General features: G+C 31.8%; 1 protein-coding gene across 1 annotated transcript; it reads right to left on the bottom strand.

The window, feature by feature from the left end:
• Positions 1 to 370: 370 nt before the first annotated feature.
• LOC145321692 (dual specificity mitogen-activated protein kinase kinase 3-like) lies at positions 371 to 4998 on the bottom strand. Its single transcript, XM_080163236.1, has 7 exons — positions 4816 to 4998; positions 3344 to 3462; positions 3123 to 3190; positions 2731 to 2806; positions 2223 to 2349; positions 1656 to 1739; positions 371 to 551 (listed from the first exon to the last, which is right to left on the bottom strand). The coding sequence occupies exons 1-7, from the start codon at positions 4854 to 4856 to the stop codon at positions 386 to 388; spliced, it is 681 nt and encodes a 226-aa protein (XP_080019362.1). The 5' UTR covers positions 4857 to 4998; the 3' UTR covers positions 371 to 385.
• Positions 4999 to 11983: the final 6985 nt, after the last annotated feature.

The following is an 11983-nucleotide window of genomic DNA, read 5'->3' as shown; positions in this document are numbered from 1 at the left end:
CGATAAAAACTTAAAAAGAAAATTCCATAAAACTTTACAATTAAAAATTTAATTATTGTAATATTAAAACCAAATTTCAGGGATCTAAATAAGACAATAGCCGATAAATTGATTTACATCCACAATGATGATACACAAAATTACCCCTTCTTTACATTACAATTAGTGGTTGTGACGTTTGGACGCACACCTTAATAAACCAACCAATTAAAATCAATATTTATCCCCATAGTTATGGAGCCAACGAATAAGAAAATTTGATCATAAAACTTTGGGGACCAGTGTAGGTAATCAACAGCCCAAGGTTCCCTAACTCCTTGAAAGGTAGGTATGAATCATATTTTCAAAAACTACGTAGGTAATAGACATTACAATGACATAATTGTTATACATTTAAGTAATGGATTTTATGAAAATTGTGCATTCTAAAAGTGTCCATCCCTGCGTCGACAGTTTTAGCGACAGAGTCCACGAGATAACCAGAGATGCCAAAGTCACACATCTTCACCTTGCCACTCCGAGATATCAAGATATTGGACGGCTTCACGTCTCTGAAATTTAGAAATTTATGTTTAAACCCTATCAAAGCAATTATTTTCTATAAAAGTACAAAAGGGGAGTTGCACGAAATACTTAATTCATAAAAAATTATAATTATTTAGCTTTCAAAATATCAATACTTGAAAATCATAGGTATTCTACTTTTATATAGTTTTAATCAAATAAAAAAATATTTTATATTATTTATTTTATTTTATCAAATTCAATAATGAACAAAAATTGATATATTAATTTTAAGGTAGGAGCCGGAGCCGGAGCTGGAGCCGGTGCCGTATTTCCAGATACGTCTCCGCGGGGCCGGAGCCGCATCAAAAATAAACGGCTTCGAAACGCTGTATGTCAGAATAAATCAGAAAACATTCACCGCTTTCTAAGAACAGCTTCAGGTTTTTTAATCAAAAAATATCGGATTTAAGTATGGCAGGTGTCACGGAATAATAGAGTGCCTACCTCTATGGAATAGGTACCTTATACGGCCACGGGTAAAGCTGCTGATCATGACACTCTAACGTCAGGTCCAACAGCCAAAGATAACTAAGGGGACTAAGGGGATCTATTCGCTATTTTCTGTCAAAACAAACGGGGTATTACTATTAGGTTAAGTAAGTATGGTAATAGGGTATCCGATTAAATAAAAATACTGCATATCTTACCTGTGTATAACTCTGTAATTTGTGTGTAGATAATGAAGTGTGCTAACAACACTGAATATTTACCTGTGTATAACTCTGAGATTTGTGTGTAGATAATGAAGTGCGCTAGCAACACTGAATATTTACCTGTGTATAACTCTGAGATTTGTGTGTAGATAATGAAGTGCGCTAACAACACTGAATATTTACCTGTGTATAACTCTGAGATTTGTGTGTAGATAATGAAGTGCGCTAACAACACTGAATATTTACCTGTGTATAACTCTGAGATTTGTGTGTAGATAATGAAGTGCGCTAACAACACTGAATATTTACCTGTGTATAACTCTGAGATTTGTGTGTAGATAATGAAGTGCGCTAACAACACTGAATATTTACCTGTGTATAACTCTGAGATTTGTGTGTAGATAATGAAGTGCGCTAACAACACTGAATATTTACCTGTGTATAACTCTGAGATTTGTGTGTAGATAATGAAGTGCGCTAACAACACTGAATGCTATCTGTGCTAGGACCGGCTCTGTACAAATTATATAACTTTTTTAGAGTATAAAAAAATAATTCATAGTTAATGCCTCATACGTAAGGAATAGAAACTAACTTTGGGTTACTACTTCCAAACACAACAACTTTTTGTATTTCTATGTATAGGGATCATTTAAAAATTTAAATAATCAGTTGCCCTGAACAATATAATTCGCCATAAGGAGAGGACCCTACCTTACAATAATGCCAAAAAGGAATTTATTCAATACCATGTTTTTGTGGCTAGATGTGAGCTATCTATCCCATGAAATTAAGGTAGCATCCTCAAGGAAGAATCTCCACTTTAAACTTTATTTTATGCTCACCTTTTAAAGCAACAGTGAGTTTACAATGTGTGTGTGTGTGAGTGTGTGGAGACATTGGTTCTTCGTGTTTGGGCCCAAGTAATTATGAAGTAAAACGAAACACTTTTGTTTACAATCTTCAAATGATATTTGAGTCATTAAAAAGTATATTCCTGTAAGTTTTCTGCCATGTTTGCATGCCAAGGCGTAGAACTTATCTACACTTGTGTCCATCACCTCCATACAGATCCACACGTCTCCCTCACGGAACATGGCCCCGTAAAACAAAACTGTGTATTCACAACCTAAACAAGAAAAGAGAATTAATACCAATATAAAAAAAAACAAGAAGCACAGCAACAATAATTTTTTTTATATTTAAAAGAAAAGTTTATAGCAAAACAATAATTTATGTTTGTAATTTATAATTTCTTTAATTTGGCATATAGGTAATGCCCTTCCCACCCTTTATTTATGCTACTTTAGACTGGGGATTGGCTCAAACCCGGGAATCTAAAGGGATAAGATAATGGCCGATAAATTGAAGTACACCCTCAATGATGATACACAAAATAACCAATATATCAAAATAGTCCCCAAATTTGTTGACCCAACGAATGAGAAAATTATAAAACTTTAGGAACTAGTGAAATTAACTGCCTTATCCCTTCCTCCCTGGCACAAACCTGAAGATCTCATGCTGACATCCAAGTCCATAATTAATCTTCTCTGTTCTTCTGTATTAACTGTTGCTGTTATTCTCTAAAAATGATAATTTATTTTCAATCAGAATGTAGAATAAAAACGTAGATTAACATAATAATTTGATTTTGCAATGCCTATTTCCAAGAAGGTGGAAAAAACACTATTTTGATCTAAATAATACAAAAGATTTGCATCATATAACATTAGGTACTTTCTTTGTAGAAAATTTGATACCTATCTATAGTCTAGAAAAATAGGTAAAAACTATTTCTCAAAAATTATTTTTAATGGTAGGTAGGTAGGTATACAATTAGGAGAAAATCCTATTTGAATGATAAATTCATATAAAACTAAATTATCTCGACATATTTACCTTAACAGCAAGAGTAGTTTCAGACTTTTTATGATACATTTTCTCTACTACACCGTATGCACCTCGCCCTGAGTATAAAAAATTCAATCAAATCAAAATATTCAAATAGTTACAAAATAAATTGAATCTTACATAGAATTTTGATGGTTCCTCACCCTTGGGAATACCTTATACTCAATACAACCTATCCTAAACTAAACAAAAGTAAAAAGAATTATTACCTAACTCTTCTATGACTTCTAAATCATCTGCTTCTATGACAAAAGTTTGATTATTGATGGTTATGTTGGTGTACGTCTCTAAATCTGCGGGAACTGATGGAGGGGGCTCTGGTGGTGGGCTGAAATCATAATAGTTATTTAACATAAAGTATTATAAACAGCTTTCCGCGGATATAAAAATGTACATTGTACAATTATAAGCTTAAAACCAATTTTTTAGACCCCAAGATGCTGACGGCACGGGCTAAAAAAATGGATTTTTAATCTTATGATTGTAGGTATATTTTTATACTAGTAGATTATATTACTACTAGCGGCTTCGCCCCTAGCCTCTAGGGGCTTTGCCCCAGGAGGTTTGATCAAACCAATTTTCGTATTTTCGATTTAAAATAAAAAAAAGAAAAAAAATTTGGGGGGGAATTATTTTTTTTTTTTTTTGGGGGGGGGGTTAGTCGACCCTACTATTTTATTTTTAGTTTTAAAAAGAATTTTTTTTTAGGGGGGGGGGTATTTTTCATTTTTGGGGGGGTTAGGGGTATCCCACCCCCCAAGAAAATAGTTATAACCCTTCCCGGGAACTATGAGAAGCTACCCTGTAAAGGAGAACCCGATCGGTTGAGCGGTTAGCGAGATCCTTCGCTACAAACAGACAAACAAACACACAAACAGATAAACAAACACACAAACAGACAGACATCGTTCTACTTTGTATTATAGATACATGATTTTTCAGTAGGTATAGCTTCGAACAGAGGTAGATTCTTTAAAAAATTAGGGTCACACTTAGTGAGGCAAAATTGTTTTTATAAAAAAAATTGGATCTACTGCAGTTCACGGTAAAATATTGCTGGTAAGCAATATTTCCAAAAATCTATGAATTTTAAAGGCTGCTAGCTGCCAAACGGCTGAACGTACAGATCATGCCCGCACACTGTATTAAGCGGCATAAGAAGGCCTACAAATAATCTGGAATAACCATAAATCAATAATGCATAATTATCTCGCAGTGCATGGATCTTGGCTATTCCAGATTATTTGTAGGCCTTCTTATGCCTCTTAAAATAGTGTGCGGGTATGATCTGTACATTTAGCCGTATGGCAGCTAGCAGCCTTTAAAATTCATAGATTTTTGGAAATATTGCTTGCAAGCAATATTTTACCGTGAACTGCAGTAGATCCAAAAAATTCTCCAAAATCACATACAAATCTTTAAAAAAATAAACAAAATCTTATGTTATTAACCCTTTTATGATTTTATTTAATTATTGTAGATTTTTTAGGCGATTTTGGAGGATTTTTCAAGAAAATAATTTTGCCTCACTCAGTGACCCTAATTCCAAACCATGCAGCGGATATTAATCGGTTCTAAAAGTAGATTTTTGAAATATCACAAATATTAATAAAATTATATTATATAATCTGATTTTAAAAGAATTGCAGTTCATCAATTAACTAAAAAAATAGCAACAAACCTGTTAATGGATAATTTTATAACTGGTGGACGCTTAGGCATCTTGATTTATTCCTTGTTATTTACTTTTTAAGGAATAATATAAAGGATTTTATGAGATCCTTTTTAATTCACTAACAAACAGGTTTTTAACTATTTATATTTTTGGGTTAAATTTCTCTACTCACATTACATTATTTCTATCTGAAACAAGGATTAATTGATAAATAAAATATCATCTTTGTTATAGAAAATTCTAAGGTGGTAAGGGGGATTTAAATAACCAATACATTGGAACTAAGCCTCCAATATGGATACACCAATAAGAAATTTTACCTAGCAGCAATTGCAGAAATGTAATAAAATGTTAAACTAAGCAGATCGGCGTTGAAAATGTCACTCCTGCCGAAAAAACCTTCATATCGACTTGTGCAGACATGAATTGTCTAAAAATTACAGAAGTAAATTGTAGTTTTACAGCCGTTTTTACACTGTTATAAATTCTACAATATTAAAGCAAATATCAAGGAAAATATTAGTGATATAAATTCCTTTGTGATGGTTTTACAAAAAGTGGCTAATCCGCCTCCCACTGCAATCCAGCAGGCATTATGAATAATAGGTTAAATGTATGTATGTATTCTTCTAATTAAAGCAAAAGTTAGTCCGGTCTAGGGATTACAGAGTAAGATTACGTACTAGCATATGATTGAACTTAGAATTAAATGAAGTTTGTGAGTAAGACATTCTTTATATGTATATCTATTTGTTTTCTATTGCATGTATGAACAAAAGATAGTTAAGCCATTTTGTTGTGATTATCTAATGATAACTAATAATACATACCATGTCTATGGTTTATTTTTTTTACTAATGTACGTCTATTGTGGTTTTTTAGGTGCAAAATTATATTACTGTTTCGAGATAGATTAGGTTGTTAATTATCTTTGATATATACTAGACTAACAATGTCGTGCGTAGCAGTGATGATTGGTTGATACAAACTAGGTAGGTACGTAGAAAGGTAGTATACTGATTTCCTCAGTTTGATGGCTATAATCAAAAGTTACCTACAAAACTACAATAGAATTATTAATAAGCACCTAGAAGTAGAATAAATGAGAATGCGCTGTACCCGGCCAAAAATTGGGTTCACAACTTCACACACCACACTCAGCTACAGAGGGGAAAGCAATTATTTAGCTTTCTCATTCTTATATTATTATTAGATTCTACATTATATCTGTCAGGGGAAATACGAACAATTCATTCACTAAATCACAAAAAATGCCAGTAACATATCCCTTTTTTATTCATAAAAAAACAGTATATATTAAAAATTTTATAAACAAAATAGATTTATGACTTTGATTAAATATTTCAACTTTTATTTACTAAACAGAACAGAAGAGAAATTAAGGATAAGGGGTGAAAATTTAGAGGTAGCAACTTTTTTTATAATATTTTTTATTTTAAAATTACTTAACAGTTTAAACAACAACAAAAAGAAAACAAAATTTCTTTTCTCACAAAATCAATATTATTTTCATTCCAAAGTATGTTTCCATGAAAAATAATCTAAATAAATGAAAAAAAAATAAAACTAAATAAAAAGTTGTTAGTTTTGTTAAATAAAATTTGGCTGAGAATGCCGCAATATTTTTTAAATGATAAAGGTCGTCTTTGTAAATGGTGTATAAGGATTATGAGATTATGATCACAATTATGAGAAATTCCATAATAGAAGTAACAACGAAGATCCAATTACATAAAGTAGTAAGTTTTTAAAGTAACACAGTAGTAAGTAACACAGGATCTCTCTGACCACTGTATCGATATGGTTTTCCTTTACAATGTACCTATCCATAGGGTCAGTAAAGGTTCATAATTATTTTGGGGGAGGGTTGAATCCCCTTACCTTAGAGACCTCTAGGGGCGTAACCGCTAGTAATGACATACAGACCTAGTTTTCATCTTATGAAGGATGAGCTTTTTGATCAAATTTTATTTTTTTTATAGGGAAAGTGTACAGTAAAAAAATTATAAATACTTCAAAGCCCTTATTTTTCAAATCAGGACATCTATTGAAGTAACATTTATTTTTCCTATAAACTTAGCTTTTGTTTCAGAATTACTTATTAAATTTATTTTTTTGACACCTGTGACTATCATAAAAAAATATATAGGTGTTAATTAACTGGAAATTCCATTAGATTTTTTATCCTAATCAATGTACTTTTCATAAACCTGACTTTCTTTAGGTTTTATTTTATTTGTGCATTTACTTTAACACTTGGGCATAATAGTACATTTATCATTGATTATAAAAATTATTTTATTATTTAGATTTTCACTTTTTAGTAGCTTCAATAATAAAATAAGGATATAACAAGCTAAATTATTTATTTCCTTTTAAATGACAAAGTTTGGCAAGAAGAATAGTTGATTTTAATAATGTTAAAAATGAATTTTAAAAACTTCATATGAAATTTGGTTACTGCATAATCACAAAACAAAAGTTATTTATTCATTAGCAGTATCCTTCCCCTGGATCTTTTTTTTGTCCAAGCACACCAACAAGTAACAACTTGAAGGATAGTATCAAAAATACTAAGAGCACTTAAACCCAACGACGTCACCGAAACTGTCCCAATTTTGTATAACTTTTGCGGAACAAGTTCCAATTATGTCATATTTTTCTTTCCCGAAAAAGAGAAGGGGGAAAGAAAAAAAAGGGAAGGGGGGAAGAAAAAAGAGATGGGAGAAAAGGGGGTTTTCCCCATCTCTTTTGAAGAGATTTTCTTCCCCCCCCCCTCCCTTTTTCGGGAAAGAAAAATATGACGTAATTGGAACTTGTTCGGCAAAAGTTATACAAAATTGGGACAGTTTCGGTGACGTCAAACCCAACCACAAGCCCAGAGCACTCCCAAGATCAACAATGAGACTTAACATATCATAGGCTATGACATCAGTGTGAACAACAACTTCATCATTGATGGATATCTCAGCACCTCCAACACCAACCTTGTATGATATTTGATGAACTAATCTTAGTTTTAGATCCATGGTTATGCAAGGTTTCAAACATGAAGAAAATATACTTAATTCTTGCCCAGATTCCAACATATAAAGTTGATCAACAGCATTGACCATAGCCATCTCATTAGTTATGTTTATTTCTAAATCTTCTTCACACATCAGACTTGTGTTCTTGGGGAACCATGGTGCAACACATCCATACCATTTAGTTAGCTTTTCTTTCAAAATGTTTTCAATGCATTCACCATAACTAATTTCTATCTTGCTGTAGTCTTGACATTCTGATCCCTCAAATATATTAGCATCGTATAAATGAATATCCATACGGTAGGTGTTATATTCAAAGGTATTATCATGTTTTTTTCTCAATGTATCTCTTCCGTTTCCCATGTGAGATATTTTTAGTGTGTTCTCTGTGGATGGATCTGCAATGAAAAAATTAAATTTTGTTTAGTTTCAAGTGCTATTAAAGTTGTACTATTTTGCTTCATTTTCATGCAAAATCCATAGGCAGGAATGAACACCAATTCTAGCCCATGGTCAACTTCTTTCCAACTTTTATTCACATATTCCCAGTAAACTAAAGTAGTATTGCTATAGTTGTAATCAAAAAGATGATTTTGTAACTCTCTGTATGTCATGTTTCCATGTATACCCTTCCATGAAAATTTACCATTTCCAATGTTCCCTGAATTAAAATCAGGCAAGAATTGATATCCAAATTTTGAAGATTCTGAGTATTTAAAGGGCGAATATAGGTTGGATATGATATGAGCTTATATCAAAGGTGCAAGTATATACATTATGAATAACTCAAGCAAATAAAGATAGTCCATTGGATAAGGCCGTTATAGCTAAAAACCTAGCCAATTGGGCTAATTTGTGACGTCAGAGGAGTGGTTCCCTAACATATTCAAATACCCATATTCACAACAGGATGCGTGTAGAGTTTGCCTAAATACTGTTGTTATTTTGCAGTACAAATAAATGAGAAAAAGGTTTCGGGAATTAATCAGGGGTAAATATACCCTCCTTCTACCTTCATACAAAATATATAAAGTAAAATATTTAAAAGTTAAAAAAACATCAAATAATGTAAAAAGTAAAATAAAAAATAATCAATAAAATTCTCTTGGAGGAAGAATGATTTCAAATCCCTGTTTTTTGTGGCCGTGTGTGTGTGTGTGTTGAAAATGCGTAATCAGGGATGTTTATACCATCATGAATTAATCAAAGATCTCTGTACAGAAAATAAACTTTAAGACGTATTATTTACCCTAGTCAATAGTCCTGACGCCCTTCTACGCAAATTATTTTTATGCTTTTTAAAAATTAAATAAACTAGTATATAATCTAAAATAATAAACATTTAAATTATCTTTTAAGGTGCGTGCCAATGTAATAGTCAATCAAACTTAAGCAAAATAGTAAAAAAAAGTCTTGTAAAGGGCTAAAATAAACGGTTTGTCGTCAATCTGATTTATCATATGTTCAATTGAAACAGAAAATTGCAAAATCTACTTAAGGATTTTTTTGAATTTTTAAATTTGGCATGGATATTCTAAAAGTATGAAATGGCACCTTTCATATAAGCTCATATCATATCGAACCTATATTCGCCCTTTAAACTGATTTTCTTGACAAACATAGATAATAGGTCTCTCAATATCATGCAAAGATGTTTTTGAAGTTTGTTGTACAATTGGCTTGCTCAGGTATTTCCACAGTGAATTTTGCATTTGAAAGACAAACAGCCAAAGCAAAACAAGTAGAATAAATATTCTCAATACTTCCAGTCTTTTCATTGTCACAACAGCAGAGATCCCACTCTTTTTATTGTCCAAAGTATACTAGACTACTATGGACTACTTATGCATAGGAAATTATACTCATAATTTTCCATTGTTTTCAACTGGATTTTTCAAGTTTTTTTGGCAAACAAAATGAGACGTTTACCAAGCAATTAAACCCAGTAAAGTGAGAGAATCCAAATTTTATTTGTAATAACCTGTAATAAGCTGTATAATAATTTCCATTACAGTAAAAAACCATGTTTGGTATTCACTGTAGGGAGGCAACTCAAAAAGTTAAAGTCTGAATGTTTATTTAGTTAAATACGACATAAATGGAAGCATGATTCTTAGGACAAAAAGATGCAATGTTAAAGTAAAGCCTCTCTAAAATCAAGTCCTAAAAATGTAAGAATGTTTATAAACAATTTTATTTTTGCATTTAAATCATTTTTCTACTTATTAGGTTTTGACACTCTACAAGTGTTCATGTTTGTTTGGTTTTCTAATTTATTTCAGAGCTTTGCTTTTATGAAAGCTGTCTTCCTTGTTTATTTTATTTGAACAACCATTCAATCCATTAATATGTAGCGGGTAGGCAAACAATGTAATTAATATATATATTTTTTATTGGAAACATGGGCTTTTACACAGTCATAAGAATTAAGTAAATAATATATATTTTAAACAACAATTATATGTTTATTTTATTACTCACAATTTACTATTGTGGTCTATATACTATGTAGGAACTTAATAAGCAAAGGTTCTGCTAAATTTTCTAGATTGATAAAAGGTATGTCTTATCAAGACATATAAAGCATTGTCATGTTTGTTACTTTTTAAATTCCTCTTTGTACTATTTATAATACTAGGAACTTTTTTTTGTCATACCATTTTGCTTTGATGAATTCAAAGAAAACCCATTATTAGACATAAAGTTGATGGATATTAATGTAAGGCTACACTTTGCCAAATAACTTGTCCTTGTTTTAATCTTTTTTGTATCGCAGCTATCGATAAAAATTATACATTTTTATAAGTAGCGCAGCTTAGGGCTTTGCTGAGCTGTACGTCGCAAGGTCACAAGCTTCTTTTAAGAAGCTACGCTCTTTAAAAAACATCCCAGTAGCGCGAAGCACAAGAAAATCATGGTTAGACAAACTGTATATAGTTATATAGAGCAGATGTTCTTTGGTTAAAATAATAAAACATATAAAAAGTATAAAATATGTATATTCTCGCAGTATGACAGACATACAGACATATACAGGAGGATTATAAATAATAAAGAAAATCATTGCATAAAAATTTAAACGTCTATCTTGAATGGCAGCAATGAAATACACGTTTACCCCATTTACCCACATAGACGTTTCGATTTATAGAGAAGCTTTGCTACTGTTAAACCCCCACATTGACATACAAAAATATATCTACATTAGTTACTTATTGCACCGTATTATTGAGTGCTTTCCGAGGATATTAAAATGAAATATGATAAGATTTAAACCAGTTTTGTTAGCCCCTATGGGGTCTCAGATCAGGGCTGACAATAATGTATTAATTTAATAATTTTTTACTTTACTAGTCATGGAAAATTCATTGTAATACAATGTTATACATAAGTTTTCACTATAGCTTAGAGCCGGTTCTAATCCAGCGGAAGTCAATCAGTTTCAAAGCCATAAAAAATATAAACAAATGTATCAGGAAAGAAAGGGAGGGGATAATGAAAGTAAAATTAATCTGCTGGCATTCCCCTCCCCCCATTTGCGCCTTATTTATAAGATACTAAAGGCTATATCTTATAATAATTAGAAGGATTATTAATTTACCTTCCATTGTCCTATCCCTGCATCTAGTTGATCCCTCCCCTCGCTATACCAACAGTAACACTCTCATCTGCCCGGGGAGGAAGGGAACATTGGACTGTAAATTATATAATTGTACCCAAAGTTATAAAAACTCAGTTGCTTAGTAGTGACTTAAAATCTTGATTGATAGTAGCTTATAAAGTAGTAAGTTTGTCTGTAGCAAAGGATCTCGCTTACCACACTACCGATGTCCGATATGGTTTTTCTTTACAGTGCAGGTCTTCTTATAGTTCCTGAGATGGTTTTAGGCAATTTAATTTTCATAAAAAAATTCTGGGTAAGGTTCCAGGTTTTTTTCTTGAACTTCCATATCCCTTTGAATGTAAAGCTCCTAGATGCTAGGAACTCAGCAGCAAGTGTCTTAAATAGAAGCTAAAAAATATCAGACGGACCAAAAAATCCCCTTATTCAAATAAGTTTCTTTGGGAATGTCGTCGTAGTTTTAACCAAAATAAAAACGCGGCATATCTTGTCTGCTGCGCAT

The sequence above is a fragment of the Acartia tonsa genome, chromosome 6, assembly GCF_053477335.1.
Source record: "Acartia tonsa isolate MP-2025a chromosome 6, ASM5347733v1, whole genome shotgun sequence".
Taxonomy (NCBI): domain Eukaryota; kingdom Metazoa; phylum Arthropoda; class Copepoda; order Calanoida; family Acartiidae; genus Acartia; species Acartia tonsa.
The sequence above is the reverse complement of the archived record's forward strand: the minus strand, read 5'-3'. Positions and strand labels throughout refer to the sequence as shown.

Coding starts and splice junctions, on each gene's coding strand:
- LOC145321692 (XM_080163236.1), bottom strand. CDS start 4,856: ATGCCTAAGCGTCCACCAGTTATAAAATTATCCATTAACAG. Junction 2,807..3,122: donor AAACTACTCTTGCTGTTAAG/GTAAATATGTCG, acceptor TATCATTTTTAG/AGAATAACAGCAACAGTTAA. Junction 552..1,655: donor AATCTCAGAGTTATACACAG/GTAAATATTCAG, acceptor TCTAAATTTCAG/AGACGTGAAGCCGTCCAATA.